The sequence below is a fragment of the Lolium rigidum genome, chromosome 5 (assembly GCF_022539505.1).
Source record: "Lolium rigidum isolate FL_2022 chromosome 5, APGP_CSIRO_Lrig_0.1, whole genome shotgun sequence".
Taxonomy (NCBI): domain Eukaryota; kingdom Viridiplantae; phylum Streptophyta; class Magnoliopsida; order Poales; family Poaceae; genus Lolium; species Lolium rigidum.
In genome coordinates, this window is record NC_061512.1 from 124,096,738 (window position 1) to 124,119,708 (window position 22,971).

Below are 22,971 nucleotides of genomic sequence, written 5' to 3' on the forward strand. Positions count from 1 at the left end.
AAGTCTTGTAAGAAAACACTCCTATCTTTTTTTAATACAGTATACATACAAGTATTTTGTGTGTTCTTGAAACAAAAATATTCACAGAGGCTTTTGTCTAAACGTAAGGTCACATAGAACGCAAGTAGTATATGCATCAATCGATTCAAAAGGTAGGTTATCCTCCTAAAAGAAAGGTATGTGCTTGTCGTCAAATCTAAACCACTATGGTTGGCCAGCGAGCTGTTGGAGGGTGACCGGGCGGCAAACGCTGGTGTTGGAATCTGGCTGCGGCTCCGACCATGCCCAGGTTGCGAGCAATGAGTTGACAGCCTCGGTCGGGCTATACAGGTCCCACCACACATGTCTCTGCGGGGTGGAGCATGCCATCTCCCTCGTCAGGCACCCGATCGTGCCACCAAACGGGCCTAGCCCGCAACATGCGTCCCTCGCCTCCTCAAACCCTACAAGCAATAATCAACAAGAGTCCTTCACTGTTGCACATGAGTTAAAGTTTATGAATGTGTTTCCAAAAATATAAAAAACAATCAAAAAGGTATAGACATATGTATTAAAAAACTGAATAAACATGATAACTTTCAATGTGGTAGACCTCAGTTCGCTAATGTCTGATTGTATCAGCGTTAGTGACTTTGAGAAGCAAAGTTGTCAGGCAAAGTCATCCATTCTTAGCCTTTCATTTAAGATCCAATGTGCTAAATTGACCTAGATTTGAAACTCAAAATTTCAAACTGTTAAGAAAAAATGAAAAAAATGTGGTAAATTCTAAATGTTTGGTTGTATATTCCGAGAAAGCGTTAATCCATTTTGATGATGATTCGTGATTAAATATCTTTTTTATGGATTGAAACTTATAAGGCTATGTAATCAGAAACCACTCACGGAAATTGATTGAAAACTTACTCAAAACATAAACGAAACATTTACAATTTACCGGGTTTTTTTCTTTCTAAAGTGCTAATTGTTATGGCAACGAATCGGGATCAATTTAACACGTTTGGTCTGAAGTGAGGTGATAAGAATGGATGACTTTGCTTGATGCTCCTTAACAAAAAAAAAAAACTGCTGTTTGGTGCCTTCGACAAAAAAACCACATACTCACAGGGCCGAAATTTGGACATTTGGTTCGATTCGATTTACTACAGGACTTTAATTGAGATTGCCAAATTCGACAAACAGAGCAAAAAATCATGTTAATAGCATTAACGTTACCGTAGGTGCCAGGATTGGTGATCATCTCCATGACCCCCTTGTAGACGTCGCAGAAGACGACGTCGGCGCCGGGCAGCTGCGGCCGGAGCGCGTCCAGCCGCGCCTCGACCCTCTCATTATACCCCTGGACGAGCTCGTTGGCCTCCTCCACGCACCCTCTGCCGTCGACGAGGTGCAGCCCCTCCCACATCACCCTTGGCGCGCACCCGAGCGGCGGGACCCCCAGCACCGCCACCCTCCGCACGCCGGCCTCGTACAGCTCCTGCACGGCGCGCGCCACGCGGCCGGCCAGGAGGCGCCCGAAGCCGCGGCGGCCGTGCTTGGGCGCCGACGCGTCTGCCTCGGACCCGCGCGCCAGCAGCCGCGCGTACGCGTCGGTGCCGAAGGACACCACGAAGACGGCGCCGGACACGGCGTCGGACCCTTCGCTCGGCGCGGCGGCCTCGAGCCGCAGCAGCTGCAGCGTCTCGGCGGCCAGCCGCAGCTGCTGCCCGATGGCGGCCATGCGGAACACCCCGCTGCCGCCGCTCTCGCCCTCCTCGCCGCCGAAGTTGACGCCTTTCGCGGCCGCCGCGGCGGTGCCGTTGAGGGCGGAGATGAGCGGCGGGGGCGGTAGGTCCATCTTGGCGGCTGCGGCTCGGAGCAATGCGCGCGATGGCGAGTTAGGGCCGGAGGTCACGGGGTTTGGTACATTCGGGAACTGAGGGTGCAGGGTGCTTACCGAGGAGGTCGGGGAGGAGGCGGCGGCTGCCGGAGTGGAAGAGGCACCGGCTTGAGAAAGTGGAGGAGAGGGTGAGGTTGACGGGCAGCGTGGTGGCGGCGCAGCTAGCGGTGGAGTCTCCGAGGACGAAGAGTGCGGTGGCCGGAGTCGATTCGCCGGCGCCGGCGGAGGCAACGAGGCGGCCGAGCAAGAGAAAGAGGAGGAGGAGAGCCATGCATCCCGCGTTGTGGCGCCAACGAAATTAGGCCTCTTCATTCACTTCCGCCGCGGGAAGGTTCCAACCAGGCATATGTCAACTGAATTTCCTGATCTTACAGGGGCCAAGATGACAGTAACTTGTTCGTTGCCACATTTTCATGGACATCACTGCAAAGACCACAATTACCCTAGCTGGCGCAACTGTGCAGATCTCTCGCCCCAACGTCGCGTCGCAGAAGACGAAGGAAGAGGGGAGCCTCCATGGAGCCGGAGCGCGATTGAGGAGGAAAGCGCTCGCAGCTCGGGAGGTTTGCTCCATGTTTCTTCCTCAATCCATAGTATCGTTTCCCTTCTCCAATTTCTAGTGGGCGAAATTTCACGCAAGTTTGTGTTGACCCGGCATACATTTTCGTCCCCTTTTACTTGGATTTCTCACGCGAACGGCCCTACATATCATCTTCGTCTCGGATGTTGGTTGGCGCTAATTTTGAGTATCTTCCTGCGGCATTTGGTAGCGATTATTAGGGCCTTAGGCTGCGAACGGGAAATTGGTTCCGTACCTGTGATGAATTGGGCGTAATCCTCCACCCGTGCAGGTTTGCAGAACATTTCTGCTTGATTTTTTGCTGCCTTCGGATTGTTTCACTATAGGATGGGTCTGGTTTGTTTGGGGTACAGTGGTATGCTTTCAGGTGTAAAACCAAGGATCACTAATGTTAGTCAAGAAAATCTAGACGGTATACTGCCTTCAATCCAAGGTGGATACTATGCTAATGCTAGATTGTGGAACGGTGGATACAAGATACTCCCTAATTTTCAGAAACAAACGTCGTCCTTCGTGAAGTGCGTACGCGCTATATCACTTGGGTCTTGGGTGGTGTTGTATCTCATGTTCACGTCTTCATGATATGGACAATGCATGTTTGATGATGTGATGTTGCCTATAAGATTTATGCACCATGACATTGGGAGTTGGGACCTGCCTATGTTGTTCTTATCTTAATATGATGCTTACCTGCAATTGTTGCACTTTGTACTTCCAGTTTTACTGTTCTGAAAAAAATAATGTCACTATGAATTTGGACCTTGTTGCTATCAAGGCTCTCTGGGTGCTCTTCTGCTCCCCATTGTTCACGAAACCAACATGCTATTTTAGTTGATCTCAGTCTGTTACAGGTATTGTCTGTGATGAAAAGGGTAGGGTGGGAGTCTTCCAATTAAAGCACGACTATGGAAAGTAGGAGTGTGCTGAGCATCATATGTTTATTTGTTTCTGAAATCAGACCTATGGAAGGAGATGGGTTGGCAGAACTCTTATCCAGCACTAGACTTGCTTTAGGTTCATTTCCCTAGGTGGTGCTAATTCAGAACGAATTATATTATACTGTGTCACTTGGATCAAGATGCCCTGTACGTTGAACTAATAATGCTTTTAGAACCCGTGGGTTCGTGTCCCTTAAAATTCTAATATACTTCGCAGAAATTACCCGTGTTTCTGCTACTCTGTAAGTCCTCCATTATTCAGCAACTCAGTTGTTTCAGTATTTCCTTTTGTAGGTTATTGCAGAAGCTGGATGGTACGAGAGTTGAATGGGGATACACTTTTGCAGTAGCTAGTGGAAATATATCTTACTCCCTCCGTTCCTTTCTATAGTGCCTATAGATTTTTGGCATTTGTTTCATAATATAAGGTTGTAGCTTGGCTTTTTTTCAATTACCCCCTCCCCCGTTCAGCTCCCACACAACATGCGTGAGAAAAAATCCATACAAAATTGGAAACAATTAATTGAGATTCCTAATGTATGACCCAATGATTCCTTAAAGTTAGGCAGCAATGTTTTACTTTCCTTAATTGAACTTGGATGCACATATATGGAGAATCAACAAGAGAGATTTGTGGGATTTATTATGGTAAGTTAGGAAAAATATGGATTTCTCAAATTTTACGTTGATCTCAAATCGTTCAGCTAGGGAGTCTTGTGTAAAAAATACTCTTGTGCTAATTTCCGTGCCAAAAAACTATAGGCACTATAGAATGAAACAGAGGGAGTATATATTAGTGCAATGCTGGATCTACAATCAAGTAAAGTGCAATAGTGATGATTGGTAAAATGTTAAATCCTCAATGAGATCTTCCTAATCTATTTGGAGTTTGATTCATATAACAAGGTAATGTATACAACATCGCAGCTTATATTTTCCTCATTTTTTGAGGAAATATTAGCAAAAAAAGCTGGGGCTTGCTTGTCTGAACTATTCGAAGATGATGAGATACTTTTGATAATCTGTTTTATGCTGCCCTTCAGATGCTTGATTATCAGTAAGGTGAGCTAGTTATATGGAATTAAATGTAAATGTTATTTACAGAAGATGTATCTCTGCACAAATGGTTTCCATTTCCATCACCTTGTTCAGTTGGTCGCCTTCGCCAACCCTGACAAGGATGAGCTTCAGGCCATTTGTGCTATCCAAGCCTGTTTCGTCCATGCTGGCAGCCTGTCCACCAACATGTCAAAATCTGAAGTGTTCCCCATCAGATGTGACAGCATGGACCTCGGTGACATCCTCTCGGCTTTTCCGGCCAATAGTTGCATGTTTCCCTGGTCGCTACCTCGGCTTACCTCTGCACTTTATAAGGCTTAGAAAGGTCGATTTCTAGCCTCTCATTGATAAAGTTGGGGCCATGCTGACGGGCTTGAAAGGAAAGAATCTCACCAGAGCCCGGAGAGTTCTCCTTGCCGAACCGGTCCTCACTTCCACTGCGTCCTACCATCTTTTTGTGATCCCTCTGCCTAAGTGGGTCTGTCCTAAGCTTGATCACACATCACATGGTTTGATCTGGAAGGAAGATGATGCGACGCTGTGTGGTGACCTTGAGGGTTTTGGAAGGGCCCTGCAGATGAATTGGGCGTAATCCTCCTCAGCACATTTCTACTTCATTTTTTTCCTGCTCACGGATTGTCTCACTATAGGATGGGTCTGGTTTGTTTGGGGTATAGTGGTCCAGAAAATCTAGATGGTATACTTACTGCCTTCCATCCAAAGTGGATACTATGCTAATGCTAGATTGTGCTCCCTAATTTTTGGAAACAAACTTCATCCTTCATTAAGTGCATACACATTGTATCACTTGGTGGTGCTGTATCTCATGTTCATGCCTTCATCCTTCATTAAGAACAACATAGGCAGGTCCCAACTCCCAATGTCATGATGCATATGATGCTTACCTGCAACTGTTGCACTTTGTACTACCAGTTTTACTGTTCCAAAAAACTTACTTCACTATGAATTTGGACCTTTGCTATCAAGGCTCTCTTGGTGCTCCTCTGCTCCTCATTGTTCATGAAACCAACATGCTATTTTAGTTGATCTCAGTCTGTTACAGGTATTGTCTTTTTTTGAGAAACGTTACAGGTATTGTCTGTGTGATGAAAAGGGTAGGGTGGGAGTCTTCCAATTAAAGCACGACTAGGGAAAGTAGGAGTGTGCTGAGCATTAGAATTACCTCTACCTAGGTACTCATGAACCTAATAAATGGTGAGGCCAAAAATTTGTATTTACAGTTGTCAAAAAAAATCTAACAAAATTTTTCCATGTAGAGGATGCATGTATGTATGTGCGTGTCTTATTTCACACTCAAATTCAAAAGTATGTAGCTTAGGTAAAAATGACAAGTTTCAAATGAATAGTATGAAGGAAACTCCTTCCTCCTGAATGTTCTGTAACTTAATGATCGGATAACTATGTAACTTAGTACTGGAGTAAGTTTAATCAGGTTCTGGCCTTGTTTGGTACTAGAGTGTTTGTGGAGGTTAGTGGGGATAATACTCTAGAGTATTGGGTGAACCGCTAGTGTCACCCAATCCCCGCAAAACCCCATCCCCAATCCACTAGGTAGAGGTAGAATATTGGGGATTGAGAAAAATATACTAAGATTTGGGGAAAGTGGGGATAAGCAGGGATTAAACTCGCTCAATACTCTAGCACCAAACATGTATTTAGAATAAGTGGGGATTTGAAGTTTGTTGCGGATTATCCCCACTAATTCCCGCTAAAACTCTAGCGCCAAACAAGGCCTCAGGAGTACCCATGTTCCAAAAATTCGCTTTAGCTGAGCATCATATGTTTATTTGTTTCTGAAATCAGATCTATGGAAGGAGATGGGTTGGCAGAACTCTTATCCAGCACTAGACTTGCTTTAGGTTCATTTCCCTGAGTGGTGCTATTTCAGAACGAATTATATTATACTGTGTCACTTGGATCAAGATGCCCTGTATGTCGAACTATTAATGCTTTTAGAACCCTTGAGTTCCTGGGCTCCTGCTTCGAAGATTGCCCATGGTGGAAGAGCTTCCCTGGATTACCTAAAGGAACATCCAGCGAAAGATTCTTCGGTCCATGTCGTGCTGGATTAGCTGCCTCTCTGGAGTCTGATAGAACAGTTCGTGTCTTGGTGTAATGTAATGCCTGTGGTGGTGTTTGGATAGTTTGGCTAGGTGACGGCGTGCTTTTGTGGCGCTGAGCTGTGGTTTGGTTCAGTGTTATGGTGCCCCTGATGTGGGTGGTAGATTCTAGCTTAAGGATTTGGTTCTAGCTGCTGTTTGCTTGTTTTTCGTTTGAACTATGAATGTCCTGAACACTGGTTTCGTTTATGCTATAAATGGAACCGGGGAGGTGTCTCCCTGTGAATCTAAAAAAAATTTACCCAGTATGTTTCTGCTACTCTGTAAGTCCTCCATTATTCAGCAACTCAGTTGCTGCAGTATTCCTTTTGTAGGTTATTGCACAAGCTGGATGGTACGAGAGTTGAATGGGGATACACTTTTGCAGTAGCTGGTGGAAACATATCTTATATGTTAGTGCAAATGCTGGATCTACAATCAAGTAAAGTGCAATAGTGATGATTGGTAAAATGTTTAATCCTCAATGAGATCTTCCTAACCTATTTAGGAGTTTAATTCATATAACAAGGTAATGTATACAACATCTCAGCTTATATTTCCCTCCTTTTTTCTAGGAAATATTAGCAAAAAAAGCTAGGGCTTGCTTGTCTGAACTATTCGAAGACGATGAGATGGCTTTTTTTTTTAACAAGGCAAAAGATTTTCCATTTTCATTGATAAAGAAGTAGATATAGAGCTTTTACATTCCCAAACTTGACCAAAAGGCCAAGCCAAAAAGCGAACACCTACTCTTGTGGTATTACATTACTCAAGGCTTTCACTCCCACCATACTCCACGACAACGTACCAACCTCCTCTTTGATCTTTTCTATTACCATAGCCGTGGTGGAAGCGTTGTTTCGGAAAACACGTGCATTTTGTTCCTTCCATATTTTCCATGATACCAACATAGCGAGGGAAGCCATGGCCTTTCTACCTTGTCTATGTTTATGGATCTCCTCCGTCCACCGATATTTTACGTTTCTTCTAGAGTGCCAAGCACTTGGGTCAGCATCATGAAGCCCGAGCCAACTCCTCACACTTGACTAAACTCAAACGGTGAAACGACACTTGAAGAGCAAGTGGGAGGCAGATTCTTGAACTTGGTTGCAAAGTTTGCACCTATCACAATGAGGCCATCCCCTCTTTTGAAGCCTATCCGCCGTCTGTGCTGCCCTTCAGGTGCTTGATGCTAAATAAGGTGAGCTAGTTATATGGAATTAAATGTGAGTGCTATTTACAGAAATGTAATCTCTGTGCACAAATGGTTTCCATTTCCATCACCTTGTTCAGTTGGTCGCCTTCGCCAACCATGACAAGGATGAGCTTCAGGCCATTTGTGCTCCAAGCCTGTTTCGTCCATGCTGGCGGCTTGTCCACGAACATGTCAAAATCTTAAGTGTTCCCCATCAGATGTGACAGCATGGACCTCAATGACATCCTCTCGGCCTTTTCGGCCAACAGTTGCATGTTTCTACCTCGGCTTACCTCTGCACTTTAGAAGGCTTAGAAAGGTCGATTTCTAGCCTTTCATTAACAAAGTTGGGGCCATGCTGACGAGCTTGAAAGGAAAGAATCCCACCAGAGCCCGGAGAGTTCTCCTTGCTGAATCGGTCCTCATTTCCACGGCTTCCTACCATCTTTTTGTGATCCCTCTGCCTAAGTGAGTCTGTCCTAAGCTTGATCACACATCACATGGTTTGATCTGGAAGGAAGATGATACGACGAAGAATGCAGCAGACACTGCTTTGTCAACTGTAAACTGTTTACCGCCTGAAGGACGTTGGAAGGGCCCTGCAGATGAGACGGCCTTGGTTTCAGTGGGTGGACCAGAGAGGCCTTGGATATGGCACTGTTTCACGTCTCACCAAAGATCACTTTGGGGCTTTGGGCGGTAGGAAGGCATCCTTCTTTTGGCATGATAATTGGTTGGGATTGGGGGTCCTATGCATGTGTGCTCTTGAGCTCTTCAACACTGCCACAGGCAAGAATAGGAGGGTGCATAAAAATGTCAGAACTGCGGCTTTGAGATTGGCATCGCCAGAGTACTCTGTGGGTTTGGCATATCATATCCAGTGAATTCCAGGTCGAGGGCAGCAAGATTTGCCACGATCAAGAGGAACGAAAATGTAAACTTTTCTCTTGGTTTGCCTTCGCAACCGAATCAGGCTCACCCCTCCGCCGACTCTTTGTGGAGAGAGATCATCCAATATCCCCTAGGCAAATCTCAAAGCCGGTGCTCCACATGATGTGGAATGTGTGGAAGGAGCGGAACTGATGTATTCAGCGGTGTGAGCTTCACCTATCTATACCCACCTCGCCCTTCGGAGCGTCTATTAGGTCAGTGATGTGCCGCAGCCTGGTGCGCTCGCCACATTCCCTCGAAATAATCCTGTAGCTTGTAGGGCTCCTTTGATTTGAAGGATAGGAAAAACATAGGAATAGGAAAGCTATAGGATTGGAATGGCATGTCTACTTGAATCCTATAGGAAGATGAAGTTTGTTTGATTGTAGCAAAGGAATTTTTCCATGAGGTATGAGCTAATGCTTTCTTCCTATAGGAATTACACTACAAGATTCCTATAGGAATTTTTCCTATAGGCTATGTTCCTATGAATCAAACAACATGTATAGGAAATTTTCCCATAGGAACCAAATCCTACACAATTCCTATGCAAATCCTTTGAATCAAAGGAGCCCTAAATACTTTGTTTTCTCGTCTCCTTACTGAAGAGGCAGTGCTCCTGCTGGGTTCCCAAAAAATTAAGCTTACACGAGTTCATTCAGGGCAACAGCTTCCACTAGGAGGGCATTTCACAACATGCCATCTTTCAGAATCTTGAAAAGGTGGCCCTTTTTGCTACCTCCTACTCCCTTGGTCCCAAAATACGTGGCGTATGTATTTCGGGACGGAGGGCTAGATTGTTGAGTATGCCATTTTCGTTCTTTCGTTGGCTATTGAACATCTTACACATTGTAACATCACCGAAAAAAATTGTCTATGGAGCCAGAGTTCTGTCTCTGATTTTCTGTCAAGGAAATATACTTAACATGGAAGTATTTCATACTAAGTTCTATTATTTGGGTATTTTTTGGTTATTAAACTATTTCTATTACAGATTTTTTGACCTGGAGAAACCTATGCTCTGGCATTCCTAGAGAAATTTTCCAGATCAAGCAAGCTTATTGTAACAGTATAGTCTGGAGGGTAGTTAGGATCACTTAGACTTCTGCAGAGACAAGTAAATATATGAACGAAAATTCTAAAAAAAAAAACTAGGCCAAAGGGGGGGGGGGGGAACCCCTCCAGTATTTTAATTAGGAGATTGGTGGGTATGACACGACGCGGTTGCGAGTGCAAAGACTCAAATACAAGTGGACGGGGATGCATTAGTCCGTCCAAGCCACGGGGCTAAGCCTCGGGCCAGAAATGGAACTTCTAAGTTATCATATATTGTGATTGGTTAAACTTTAGAAGATAAAAAAGGAACACTGGTTCTCATGTCATACCAAGCTGAATGCCTTTGGGTTTTCTCCAACATGATCAAACAGCCTACAAGAAGCTAAACTAAGAAGTATACCCAACATGAAAATCTGAAAACTTCCTGAGATATAAGAACACAGAGACGCTCACGCTTTCACGAGGATACTCAATTACACACAGTGATCATTTTTGGAGGGCAGGAGACATCATTTGCTTGAGGAGTTATTTCTCTTTCCATGTTTGAAACATCATTCTGCTTATCGTCGCCTTCCTTAAAAAAATCAAATGCTGACAAATCTGCACCATGTTTGCTGCTGCAGTCGTCGATGTTGGTGCTTCCTTCAAACAGGCACCCCATGTTGCCCTCGAATGCGGCATCATTGAACCACTCACTCAGATCCATTGAGTTGCTGATATTAGTTCCCAAAATAGTGTCCAATTCATAATCCATGCAAGGGCTCCAGAGGTTCTCCTCGATGCTGTAGTCAAACACAAGGGGCGCGTTGATGCCTTCAGTGCTGTCATTCACTGCAATCGGCTCATCGACGGCACCAGGCATCTGCGCTTCATCTGAACTGAGCTCTTGGACTGCATTGTCACTTTGGAGGTCATGTTGAAGTTCTTCTTGCAATGCTGGCACCACCTGTGGCCCTTGCTGCAGTTGTGCAAGTAACTGAGGCTGGTCCAGGTAGCAGCTAATGTCAAAATTGGTTACGGCATTGGCTCCTCGGTATTCGATGGCTGCAAGATCATAAGCCTTGGCTGCTTCCTCTTGGGTATCTGCAGGAAGAAAGTATTGAATGAGTACATATAATTTTTTGAGTTGGAAAATGCACAATGGGTGATATAAAATTGAAGATTGCCCATAACAAAACTGACGTCATTGGTATTTTATGAATCTGACTCTCATATTTTTACCAATTTGTTTCAAATTGGCTCCATAGCATAGGACCAGGAGTGCAGTAGGGTACAAGGCGATCTCACCTTAGTTGTTTAGTGATATCAATAAATGAGTAAATCAGGTATGTAGAGTAAGCAGAAGATGCTGAATTACACGTCCTAGTTGCCTGAAAAAGGACAATGGGGATGCTTGCTACTTTCACATGCTGGTCAGTGGTCATTGTAGTTCATTGCTAGTGGCTGGTACTTAACTAGAAAACTCTTGAGGTAACACTTTAGTAGTGATTTTCTAGCCCTTCCTTTTTTTTTCTCTGGTGAGATCAGTTTGGATCCTGAATCTTGATCTAGTTTTGACAGAGGGGAAGGCATGCCCCATGCACGTGAGGCGACCACTCACTGCTGAGTCAGAGAGGCAAGTGAAAAGAGGGCAGATGGTGCTGGAGAAATTGAAGATCCCTATGCACTAGCTGGTAGTATTACCACTCCCACCACGTGCTGTTCACATGCACTTGCACTAGTAGTTGCTGGTAATTAGCAGGGGATTGTAATGATCTGATCCAACACTGTCTGTGTTCTCTGCTTAAATTTTTTTAGGGCAAGTTGAGCAATCTTCTTGGGATTGCACACAGGATGGTATCTTGGTCTCATTGTCTTGACTCTTGACCCTTGGCAGTCCAGAAAAGGGACAATTTTTTCTTTTCTCTTTTTTTTATTAAAAAATAGAAACAAAAAGTAGAAGTAAAGCCAGTGGGGAAGAACAACAGATGGTAGTAACATTAAGGGTGTACATTGAAGGGAAACAAGAAGTGCATGCCATTCAATATTTGTGGGTGTTAGGTTTGATCAACCATCATAAAATTCTGGTAAAAGTTAGGTGGCTAGCTCTTGCACTATTGTAAGTAGGACAATTCTACAACAAACAATGGTAGCCTTTCAATGCCGATTGATTAAACTTGTTTCTTGCTCAAATGAGGAGGGGAGGGAGAAAGAGCATGGATGGAGTGGGTAGCTGCTGCTGCTCACCAAAGGTTCCCAGGTAGAGGTACTTGTTCCCCAGCACCCGTCCAATCCGCGCCTCCCACCGCCCATTGTGGTGGTGCCTGCAGGAAGAAGAAAAAAAAAATAAGGCCATTGATGCAGGCAGAAATTTAACTGCTTCTCTGTAATTTTGGTTGATTCCCTTACGTATCATGTTTTTCACAAGTAATAATTGCGAGAAAAAGATTTTCCTGATTTCTATGGAAATTGAACCGTTTTGTGAATTTCAGCCAAAAAATGAGCTATTCAAAGCAGCCTGGTGGTGACCAGGGTGGGCTTTTCTGGACACACGAAGCTGAGAGGAGCAGGTGAGTCATCTGTGGCTACATGACGTGGCTGGGATATGACGTTGCACTTTCCGCCTGCCAGCTGACGCACGCCACGGTACAGATGGATCCTAGCTAAATGCCTATGTACCTATATGTCAGTGGACCAGAAAGGTCTCTCCTCCTGAGTCAGCACCATCTCTGGATCCCACGTAGTGTACACTTGGCACTTGGGTGACACGTGTTTGCTCACTGTTTTTCATGGGGCCTTGCATGTCTATGTAATTTAGTGACGACGATCAGTACCTGGCGACGCCCCGGTACTTGGAGACCCCCCTTGAGAAGCCGCTGCTCCGGCGGCGGAGGGCGGCGAGGTACTCCTCCCTTGAGACGGCCTCCATCTCTGACCTCTCTTTGGCATAGTCGTCGACCTGCATACATGAATGCGAACTCTTAATTCTCAAAAAAAATTCTCTTTGACAAGCAAGAAATTATATTTTTATTTTGTGGAAAAATGTTTTTACCAACCAGCACATTCGAGGCTGTTCTTTTATTTGTTTTGTTGGTGTACCATGTTAATTTCTCATAATTACTTTCCTTATACGTGACGTACAGTAACATGCAAACAAAATGTTGTTGTATTTTACGAAAACTAAAGTGCTGGTGGCACATTCAAGGCTGTACTACTAAACTGCAAGGCGACATGGACTCTCAAGCCATTACTCAGTCACTCCTCTCTTTACTGTCATCTCCATAACTCTCGAGTCAATGGGAGTGTCTGCCAAAACACATCCTGGCTCTTGCTTGTACCAAAAGGGAACTGACCCAATAATTTGGACGTATATGTACAGGCATTATTTCTCCTAAAGCAATCTATTTCAAGAGGAGAAAACTTACTGAGAAATTGAGTATTGTTTCAGGACCCCAATATTTCAGAGCTGCAAGGTCATATGCGCGAGCAGCTGCCTCCTCTGTGTCATAAGCCCCTGCAGAATTATTAGGTATACCATGGTCAGACAATCAAATAATCAACAAGAAAATTATTACAGCTCGAAATTTAAGAAAAGAATAAGTGGCATGAATCTGCCAAAAACAGGTAGACTGGATTTGTGTCTATAAATATGTTTGTGGGACTTACCCAGATAGACTATTGAACCCAAGCAGAAGTAGATCGTAGTCACATGCGGATCACCAGACAAGGACCCCCCAAAAGATAACAGAAAAAAAAAGTATAATCAGAATGTCAGCCTTAATAAATTCGTTTCACTTTAAGAAAAAAAGATGCTGATATCAGATGTATCCGGATGCATAGCAAGCTCGGTCACAAGGACCCTTGTATTTATTTATTCAGTATAGGTACTATCCTCGTATTGCATCTATATCGTTCTTCTCTGATGCTAGAAAATAACAATAACTAGTAAGATACATAATTATATTAATTTGAATTGTTATTTTCTTACTTCTGAAAAATGTTTGATTTAATTAATCTGAAAATCTGAAGAAGAAAATTTTCTACCTTGCCTCCCTTTCTTCTTGTTCTGGATGGAAGTGAAGCAGTTCTTGTCCCAGAGATGCGCCTCAAATCTGCCTGTCCATCTGTGCCTAATCACATATTACATGCATGTAGTTAAGCACTTGCCTTTCAAGGAGGAAAATTTTGACTGACCAGATTAAACGGAGCAAGCAGCAGTAATGCAGATTGCAGATCAACCAACCCTCCCTACTTTCTATCTAACAGCAATTGACTGAATTATTATTCAAAGAGAGGCGGCTGACTGAATTCAAGAACTCGGCAGGGATCATGCTTAACTGGCTCCCCGAGAGATCAGGAGCGAAAAAGGGAACAGACTTTTGACATGCAGGACAAGATTTCAGTAATCAACCGAGACCAGCCAATTCTGGTACTCCTGATTAATCAGCGGCAATGCGGGACCGATTTGCAGGCTGAGATCGGAATCAATCAACAGAATTCGTGCATGATCCGTACCTTGTGACTCCCCTGTAGATGGAGCTCCTCTTCCCGGCGGCGGCGGCGGCGCCGCCATTGGAGGGGGCGTCGGACTGCTTTCTGCTCCGGCTGGCGTCTCTCTTGGGCCTCTTGGCCGCCCCCTTGGCCTTGCTGCTTGCGGCCTTCTGCGTCCGTGCTCTCTTGCGGGGAATGGCGATCGATGACGAGTCGGAGGAGGACGGAGACGATGACGACGACGGGGAAGGTGAGCTTGCCGGCGAGGAAGAAGAAGGAGACGGCTGAGGAGGAGGAGGGGCGGGAGGGGATCTCTTCATGATCTCTGTGTCAATGGTGGTGGGCCGAGCAAGAGTGGTGGGGGGAGTCAAGCAGAGGTGGAAGAAGACGCAGGCTGGGGTTTTATAGAGGGAGAAGGCTGTGGAGGCATTCTGATCAACGATTTAATTAATTTTCCTAATTATTTTCATCAAGAGGAGCATAAATTTCACATGACACCTTGCTTCTGGTAATGTTGCACATACAGAATAAACGTGCTACAGTGAGAGCTTTCCATGGTTCAAAACAATCGACCTCTCCTGATTTCTTTTTGCAAATATCTCCTAATTTTGCTTAAAATAAACCCCAACAGACCAAAACACTCACACCAGCTTACAGTTTGTCCCTGGACATCTAAATTGATATGCCGAATTAATTGCAGTACATTGATAACATAGTATCTTTTGTGGCTGGTGACAACCAATTTGTGTCTCTTTGTTATTCAATTATTACTATCCTATGAACCTTTCTCTTTATATGGAAGGCTATCTAAATTGGTAGCAATGCTCTTAGCAATGGTGTGACTAAGGTGACCTTGGTTATTATTTTTAACAATGAGGCGGACTCGGTTACGAAGCCCTTAGCGTGAGACCCCTCTTGCTCCTTGCACGTCGACGCACTTCCATCGCTCGGGCGTGCGCATGACGCGCAAGGCAACAAACGGCACCGAAAGCATCCCCAACCACGTGTGAGGGTGCGGCACAAAAGGAAAACGTACGACGCTGAGAGCTCCACATTACGTGTACACCCACACACACACATGAGGCAAACGAACGGCACCGAGAGCCATTCCCCTATTTCGTGCGAGAACGCACACGCATTAGGCAAAGAAACGGCTGTGGCCGCGACCACGTGTGAGTACGCACCTCAATGGGACAAAAGGGCGTCCTTCGACACTGGTGTGTATGTGGCACACAAGGCAAATGGGTTGTACCCCGTTCACGCGTGAGTGTGCGGCGGGTAGCGGACATGGATGATATCGAGGAGCACCGCCTCGTCATGCGGGTGCGTAGGGCAATCCGGCTACACCGAAAGCGCTCTCCATCGTGTGTGAGCATGCACCCACATGAGACAAAATGGGGCAGGGGTGGCCCCATCTGTGCCAGTGTGCGGCCGCGAGAGGCGAACTCACGACACCGAGAGAAGCCCATCGGTGACTCGGCGTGATATTAACGCACCGAAAGTTCGAGAGTAAACCCCTGAAGTGTGAATGCACCGCCACATGACTTGGGCAAAATGACCGTACCAGGAGCGCCGCGCTGTAAGACCAAACTCCGAACATCCGCGCTATACTCCTTTTGCCGTTTGATTTTTGATGCTTTTTCGTTTTGGATGGAAGCAACGGTGGGCAGAAGCAGTGATCCCGTAGGACTATTCTCTAGCTTGGCATGACAATAAGACGAAGGGCAGAGTGAACAGGGACAGTGTCCTAGTTATGCACAAACACATGTTAAGCTCCATCGTCCAAATGTCAGCCGTCGAAACTCGCGAAATTGGTACCCACCCACGGAGGCAGAAGCAAGTACGCCCGAACACCTGTCCACCAAGCACAAGCAGGGCTGAGCATGCGGAAAACAGAGCAGCCAACTATGTAGGTTGCCTCCAGGGTAAAAACACATGCCACCGTCACCAATTATATAGGTCCATATTATGGTGTTGAGTTGTCCGTTCAAAGTTATGATATGTTTGCCCGACACGGTGCAAAACTGCAAAGTTGGCAATAAAGTGTCATATCAGGGAAGCCAAATCGCAATAGAAACTCCACAAAAAACACGTTTATTTTGATTTAAAGGATTTTCAGACACAAGATTAGAAAAGGCATACAAATAAATTATCATGACATGTTGAGTCCTACATGAATTCATATTTTTTGGTTGTGTTGCAGAAAAACACAAGATTTTTTTTCTTGAAAGATTTATCATACAAACAATATAGTTTCTAATCCTACAACCAAACAAGCTCTATAGGGAAAAATTCCTAAAGAAAGTAATCCTCCAAAAGAAAATTAGAAAATTATTTTTAAGCCAAACAAGCCTGGAAGTTTTACAGAAGTCTACGTAAGTACAGTATATTAGTACTCCAGTTCATAATTAGCAATATTCTTTTATTTAGGATGCATGGGAAAAAAAAATTCAGCAGTGAACAGATTATTCGTTGCTGAATTGCCTTTTCTATATCACCCAACCGAATTTGATTCACTGCTAAAACTTTTTTCATGCCTCTCATATAAATATAAATTTGAACTTGAAGTTTCACGTGCCTGTAAAACATCACCGCATATGCTGTGGCACGCGTGCACACGGGTGTCCACGTTTTCTGCCTACTTCATACTTCGCGAAAACGGCCCTGCACACCAATTTGGAGAATGCATCTTCTTTGTCAGGCCTCGCACAAATGCGCAATGAATCGGTGGTGTACGATTGATCCCGGAAGCCGCCGTTTCTGATACCCAGCCAGGCTTTAAATCATGTGGAAAATATGGATACAGTTACAAACATACAAGACAATGAGCTTGCTCGGTGCATTTTGGCTGACTAGGTCTAGTTGGCGCCATGAAAAGGAAGGAAAAACTGGTCCGTTGTAATATTGACGTGTACGTAAACAATGCAGAGTAATATATACTTCAGGCAAACACTGCTCACTGCTAAACTTGTATTCAAAAAAATGCAGGAAAAAATATATCACAAAAACATCAGCACCATGCAAGTCTTTATGCAGACAAATTTTTTAAATTTTGCATGCTATCTCAAAGAGAATAAAATTATGCAGGTAGCAGAAGCATCGGCGTAAACCATATGCCGTTGCTTCCAGCAAGAGGCAACCAGACCAGGGGATGTGTTTGGTTTGGTGGTTTACCATGATTCCCATCTGCTTTGCCTTTTGTTTGTTTAGAGTTAATCAAGAGTGAAACATTTTAGGTTGCCTGATTCCAAACCTTCCTCATCTACAATTCTTGCTTGCAAGTTACCTGAAATTCCAACTGTCAAAAGGCATGTCCTCACATTACAATTACATATATTTTTTGTTTGGTTGGCAAGATAACAGTTACCTATGATGATCATACTAAACGAGATACAAATTAAGAAGGTGGGGAGTCAAACCTACAGGTTTTATGAAGATGGCCAGAAGGAGATCCGCATCTAGGTTTTGACTTTGACCACCTAAGTAAACAAAGTATTCTGCACGTTAGTCTACAGAAGCATCATGATCATATCACAACATCACCCCAAAATATAATTATAATCAACCAGGAGACAATTTGATTTAGAAATACATCTTCACACTATCTGGGTGAAGAGGCCAGAAGCAATAAACCTTTCTTTTCAGTCAAAAAAGCTACTCCTATACTTACTGTACATAATTACACTGTGATAGTTACATTAGTCCTTTTACCATCTGGCACTGTTTGCTCCATTAACTCTCAGAATGTTCTGACATTACAAAGAGCAAGGCCTCCATATTCTATTCGATTCTTAAAGGCCACCACGTCCGTTAGTATGGTCTCACTCAATTTCTGGATAGCATAGTCATCAGCACAATAATTTGACCTCTCTTTACTTATTACTCCGCTGAAACTCCTTAGATATTGATGAACATCACAGCTGTCAACAGCTTTCACTGGCTCATGAGTGAAAGAGAAACAAGAACTTCTGCTTCGTGGTGAGTCAAAGCAATCGAAATCATCACTAGAACTGTTTCTAGGGCCCAAACTGGGGGACTTGGCATGACTAAAGATAACACTGTCAGATACATCAGATCCAGTTATGCTCATTGAGCACTGGGTTTGGCCATCAGATTCCTGGGAGGAGAAAAAAAGGCTGTGTTAACGTGCGATTAAGTGCATAAATGTTAGGCTACTAGAAATGGCTCAGAAAATTTTAAATTTTTATATCATGTGAATCCATAAAGACTTGGAGAATTTCAAACGTAGAGAATCCTAGGTATAAGGAGAGAGCTGCGAATGTATGACAAATACAGAGAAGGACAAACCTAACAGATTGTGGCGATATATGAAACTAAAGCATAGCGTTCTAGAGTTTTAAATATTACCACAAGTTGATGGTACAGTGGTTGGTTCTCATGGAAGCTCTAAGCTATAAGAATGAGCAGGTTCAGTATTGCACTTTTAGAGTTCTCTTTAAAGGCATCTTCAGAATTTGATTTCTTTCTCTCTATTTTTCCACATTTTATGAATGGATTCACAGATATTCTGTATCAACACCCAAGAATCAGATGATCGTACCAGTCAGCATATTTCCATCTGTAGACCATGGATGTGAGTATGCAACACAGGAACAAAGATCTAAAACCTAACCTGGCATTACTTGACAGCCTTAATTTACCAAAAATCATTTTGAGCATATGTGAACATGTACAAACAGATAATCAATAGTCAAACTTGAAAAATAAGACTCCAGGTGAAGTCTATTGATTCGCTGACCTCATAATAACTGTGTCCATCAGTTGGGCTGGACCCCCCTTTCAGGAGAAATCTACTGTTGGTCTTTCGCGGGACAGTGCCAACTGAATTTTGATGAGGTTCCTCAAGTGAGGAGAAATCAGTGCTATCTAATGTTGAAATTGAAACACATTCCTCGAAGTAACTCATTGCCTCTTCAGCCAAATGCCTTGACACTCTCAGTCGCTCTATACTACTCTGAAACCACAATACAGAGATAAAGGCCAGTTAAGAAATAGAAAATAGTATGAATCACAAGTTTATGCATTGTCAATTATCACCGCAATAGCACTAGTAAATGGAGTCATATAAAATGGAGGACTAGCAAGTGAATTACCTTTCTTTTTGGTCGCCTTTTATGTGTTTCAGACAAACTTGGAACAGTCACTATGCCCTTCAGCACTCGACTCAGTTCTTGTTCACGCTGCTCTTCAACAGCCAAATCTGCCCGTAGCTTTCGAGCACGTTCATGTGACTACAATCAAGTAAGAAAAAGGTTATATTTGTTTACAGCATGGAACTGAAGACACGGCACAATATGCATAATATTTTCTTTACCTGTTTCAGTTTTGATGTGTACTCAGTGATGTCAGAAACCAGCTCAGGAGAGTCTGGATCAAACTCGAGAGGGATTTCCATTCCCTCCCATGGCAATTTCGTCACATTGTGCCTTTTGTCTGAAACTAGCTCCGTAGCATCGGGATCAAACTCGAGAGGAATTTCCACAACATCTCCCCTTTTGAATTCTGTTGCGTAATCACTAATCTCAGAGACAAATTCAGCAGAATCTGGATCGAACTCAGGAGGAATTTCCAGAACTTGTTCCACTGGGGCAGTTGGATGTCTACTTCCTGACATGGTGGCCTATTGATGAAACAGTAACTTTAGCGCAATGAACAGCTTAGAAGAAGTCTATAAATAAACTCCTTGCTCTATTTTTCTTCTTGCTTTTCATACTATGAATCCCTTTTGAGACTTAGTTCTCTTATAGGTAAGCAATGTCTTACTCCACAAAATGCATGATCATGTTTTCAAGATAATGCACTAATTTTCCCTATAAAACGTTGCGATTCTTTCATTCTCTGACGCTCAAGACAGTGAATCAGTACCTCGCACTGTGTACTCTGGTAGAGTAAGACACAACATGGTAACAAACCGGCATAGTTCAGCCAATATATAAAGTTTGGGACCAAGGCAAACATATATGTCATGTACAAAATGGTCTAATCTAAGGTCCACAACCGAAGGAGCAGCTTAGAGCATCTCTAACAGAGCCCGTAAAAGGCCTAAAACAGAAAAATAACTGCTAGTTTACGGCTTCAGGCCGAAAAACGGCGCAGATCAGTCACCGTAAACGAGCCAAAACCGAAAAAAAAATTCAGGCCGAGACCGAAAACCCAATTCGGCCTATATTTGTAGGGGTCGAACGAGCGAACCGAACGTGGAACCATATCTAGGGTGCAACCGCTCAGTCTCTCCCTCCTCCCGCGCGCCGCCAGCACACTCCGCCGCCGCCACCGCCGCACCGCCTGATTCGGCGGAGCCCGGCGAACCGGAGCTAGCGTAGGTTGCCCCGCATCCCGCCCGCGGTTCCTCGCTCAGCTCTGGGTCCCGCCGCCGCTGCGCCGGCCGAATCGAGGATGAGCTCGGCCGACGAGATCAATGACGTCGATCTGTCCGATTCGTCGATGTCGGACGATTCCGACCTCGACGAGCTGCTCCACGACGACGACTTGGAGGCCACCATCCTCCTTCTCTCCATCAAGGAGCTGGAGGACAGCGCGACTGCTGAATTGGAGGCGCGGCTCGGTGATTGGCCGGAACCACATCCAACGGAATTGCCTCCTCGGCCACGAGCAACTGATGGATGACTACTTCGCCGAGGTAACTACCTATCCGTCGCATCTATTCTGTAGGAGGTATTGCATGCGTCGTAGTATGTTCGTCACAATCGTGAAAGCCTGCGAAGCAAACTCAAATTACTTCAAGCAACGTAGAAATGCTCCCAGCGTGATGGGTTTCAGCCCCTATCAAAAAATCTCGGCTGCCATGAGGGTGATTGCGTATGGCATCCCTGCGGATTGCACCGATGAGTATCTTCGAATTGGTGAAGATACAACCATGGAGTCTGTGCGTAGGTATGCTCACATGATTATCAAGTTGTTTGGGCCAACATATCTTCGAGCTCCCAATGAGGATGACACAAAAAGATTGATGGAGATAAATGAGAAAAGAGGTTGGCCAGGAATGCTTGGTAGTGTTGATTGTATGCATTGGACATGGAAGAATTGTCCCAAGGCATGGCATGGACAGTACTGTGGGAAGAGCAAATATGCTACCATTGTACTTGAGGCCGTCGCATCACAAGATTTGTGGATTTGGCATTGTTTTTTTGGTTTGCCGGGAACACTCAATGACATCAACGTGCTGCAAAGATCCCCTTTATTTGTGAAACTAGCAAATGGGGAAGCACCCACTTGCAATTACAAAGTTATGAATAATGAATATACAATGGGATACTATCTAGCCGATGGCATCTATCCGGACTAGGCAACTTTTGTGAAGTCTATGAAGGATCCCGGAGATAAGATAGAAGCTGAGTTTGCCAAGGCTCAACAAGCTGCTCGCAAGGACATTGAGAGAGCTTTCGGTGTTTTGCAAGCAAGGTTTGCCATTGTTGGGGTCCAGCTCGGTTTTGGGACAAAAAATCCCTTGTGAACATCATGACATGTTGTGTGATTCTTCACAACATGATCATCGAGGATGAAAGAGGGTTAAGCTTGCCCAGCTTCTATGACAACGTTGGCACCTGAGTGCAACGGAATCCCGATTGCATTGAAGCTTTCCTTGAAACGCATCAGCAGATTAAGAATGCCACTACCCATGCCCAGCTCGTGTATGATCTCAAAATGCACCAGCCATTCATTTATGTGTGAGATGAATCATTGTTGAGACATTTGCTCATTTATTTTATTATTTGAAAACTGTTGTAATTTGGTTGAGACATTGTTTATCTGTTGTAATAATTTGGATGATTATTGTGTTCTAAAAACTATTATTTAATTAATTATGATCGATTGTTGTATGTTTGTGTTTATACCATGTTGCATATGAATTCTATGAAAAACCCTAGTTTTACGGGTTCGGATGGTGCGGCGGAGAACAGAGCCCATAAACCAAAACTGTAAAACAGAACTGCGCCAGCCATTTTCCGACCCGAAAACACGAGTTCAGTGAACTGAACTCGGTGTTTTCAGTTGGCGTGTTTACGGACTCGGTTGGAGATGCTCTTACAATAACACATACCTGCAGTGAACCTGGAACTGAATTATGACTCCTCCAAGGCTGCTGCATTTTGTTCGATACATTCCTGGTTTCGACATCAATCTGTTGAATTTAACAAGCAGAATATGTGGTAAGTTTTCCACTCCTAACATGATTCGCCAAGTTAACACAGCATAATCTTTCATAGACTCTTCCGGACAGATAATACAGCAATCTTCTGAATAAAAAGTTGTCACTCGATTCATTGTCTGGTGGGGAACACACGCCCCTGGTCCTTGTAGAGCAGAAGTGGAAAGTACTACTCAACCTTATGTATCTTTTCCAATTTTAACTTGCTTGCATGTACTGTACTACTGTATTAGTACAAGATAAGAGGTGCAGAATTATCGAATGAAAGTAAAGCTGTAATGATGAAATCCCCAGCTCAGAGCACGAAGTTGCCAACCTCGGAGCTCCGGAACGGTTTGGCCACCGACCGCGCCCGCGAAGCCCTGCCACCGCCACCGCCATCAGTCTCAGCCGACGACGGAGCTGAGCCGGCAGCGCGCCGACGCTGTGGCGGCGCGACGGACACCGAGCGCGCCCTCCCCGAGCCGCGACCCTTGCTCTCCTTCCTCCCTCTCTCCCCAGCGGGCCCCGGGGGCGGGGGCGGAGGCGGAGGGGAGGCCCCGCTCCCGCGGTCGAA

At 44.6% G+C, this 22,971-nt stretch overlaps 3 protein-coding genes and 1 long non-coding RNA gene across 4 annotated transcripts; 1 reads left to right on the plus strand and 3 right to left on the minus strand.

Moving 5' to 3' along the window:
• Window positions 1-204: 204 nt before the first annotated feature.
• LOC124656356 (GDSL esterase/lipase At1g71250-like) lies at window positions 205-2,147 on the minus strand. Its single transcript, XM_047195117.1, has 3 exons — window positions 1,934-2,147; window positions 1,213-1,842; window positions 205-443 (listed from the first exon to the last, which is right to left on the minus strand). Exons 1-3 carry the CDS (start codon window positions 2,145-2,147, stop codon window positions 205-207), a joined length of 1,083 nt encoding a protein of 360 aa, XP_047051073.1.
• A 2,040-nt stretch (window positions 2,148-4,187) lies between these two features.
• LOC124652494 lies at window positions 4,188-10,847 on the plus strand. The gene is made up of 3 exons (XR_006987717.1): window positions 4,188-4,300; window positions 6,909-7,102; window positions 10,378-10,847. It is a non-coding gene; the product is annotated as an uncharacterized LOC124652494 (long non-coding RNA).
• Window positions 10,132-14,544, minus strand: LOC124652492 (ethylene-responsive transcription factor WRI1-like). Its single transcript, XM_047191506.1, has 6 exons — window positions 14,249-14,544; window positions 13,778-13,863; window positions 13,159-13,247; window positions 12,576-12,692; window positions 11,981-12,137; window positions 10,132-10,837 (listed from the first exon to the last, which is right to left on the minus strand). Exons 1-6 carry the CDS (start codon window positions 14,542-14,544, stop codon window positions 10,224-10,226), a joined length of 1,359 nt encoding a protein of 452 aa, XP_047047462.1. The 3' UTR covers window positions 10,132-10,223.
• A 3,001-nt stretch (window positions 14,545-17,545) lies between these two features.
• On the minus strand, window positions 17,546-22,754 carry LOC124652493. Its single transcript, XM_047191507.1, has 6 exons — window positions 22,732-22,754; window positions 22,308-22,388; window positions 19,560-19,865; window positions 19,339-19,476; window positions 18,984-19,199; window positions 17,546-18,341 (listed from the first exon to the last, which is right to left on the minus strand). The coding sequence occupies exons 2-6, from the start codon at window positions 22,353-22,355 to the stop codon at window positions 17,964-17,966; spliced, it is 1,086 nt and encodes a 361-aa protein (XP_047047463.1). The 5' UTR covers window positions 22,356-22,388; window positions 22,732-22,754; the 3' UTR covers window positions 17,546-17,963.
• Between the last annotated feature and the right edge of the window lie 217 nt (window positions 22,755-22,971).

Bases quoted from the DNA above. Each gene is read 5' to 3' on its own strand.
- LOC124652492 (XM_047191506.1), bottom strand. From the start codon at position 14,544: ATGAAGAGATCCCCTCCCGCCCCTCCTCCTCCTCAGCCGTCTCCTTCT. The intron at 12,693-13,158 runs GTAAGTTTTCTC...TCATGTATGCAG, and splicing joins AAACAATACTCAATTTCTCA to GTCGACGACTATGCCAAAGA. The intron at 10,838-11,980 runs GTGAGCAGCAGC...TTCTTCCTGCAG, and splicing joins CCTCTACCTGGGAACCTTTG to ATACCCAAGAGGAAGCAGCC.
- LOC124656356 (XM_047195117.1), bottom strand. From the start codon at position 2,147: ATGGCTCTCCTCCTCCTCTTTCTCTTGCTCGGCCGCCTCGTTGCCTCC. The intron at 1,843-1,933 runs GTAAGCACCCTG...TCCGAGCCGCAG, and splicing joins CCTCCTCCCCGACCTCCTCG to CCGCCAAGATGGACCTACCG. The intron at 444-1,212 runs GTAACGTTAATG...TATTGCTTGTAG, and splicing joins CACCAATCCTGGCACCTACG to GGTTTGAGGAGGCGAGGGAC.
- LOC124652493 (XM_047191507.1), bottom strand. From the start codon at position 22,355: ATGCAGCAGCCTTGGAGGAGTCATAATTCAGTTCCAGGTTCACTGCAG. The intron at 19,866-22,307 runs GTATGTGTTATT...TTTCATCAATAG, and splicing joins CAGTTCCAGGTTCACTGCAG to GCCACCATGTCAGGAAGTAG. The intron at 19,477-19,559 runs GTAAAGAAAATA...ACTTGATTGTAG, and splicing joins ACACATCAAAACTGAAACAG to TCACATGAACGTGCTCGAAA.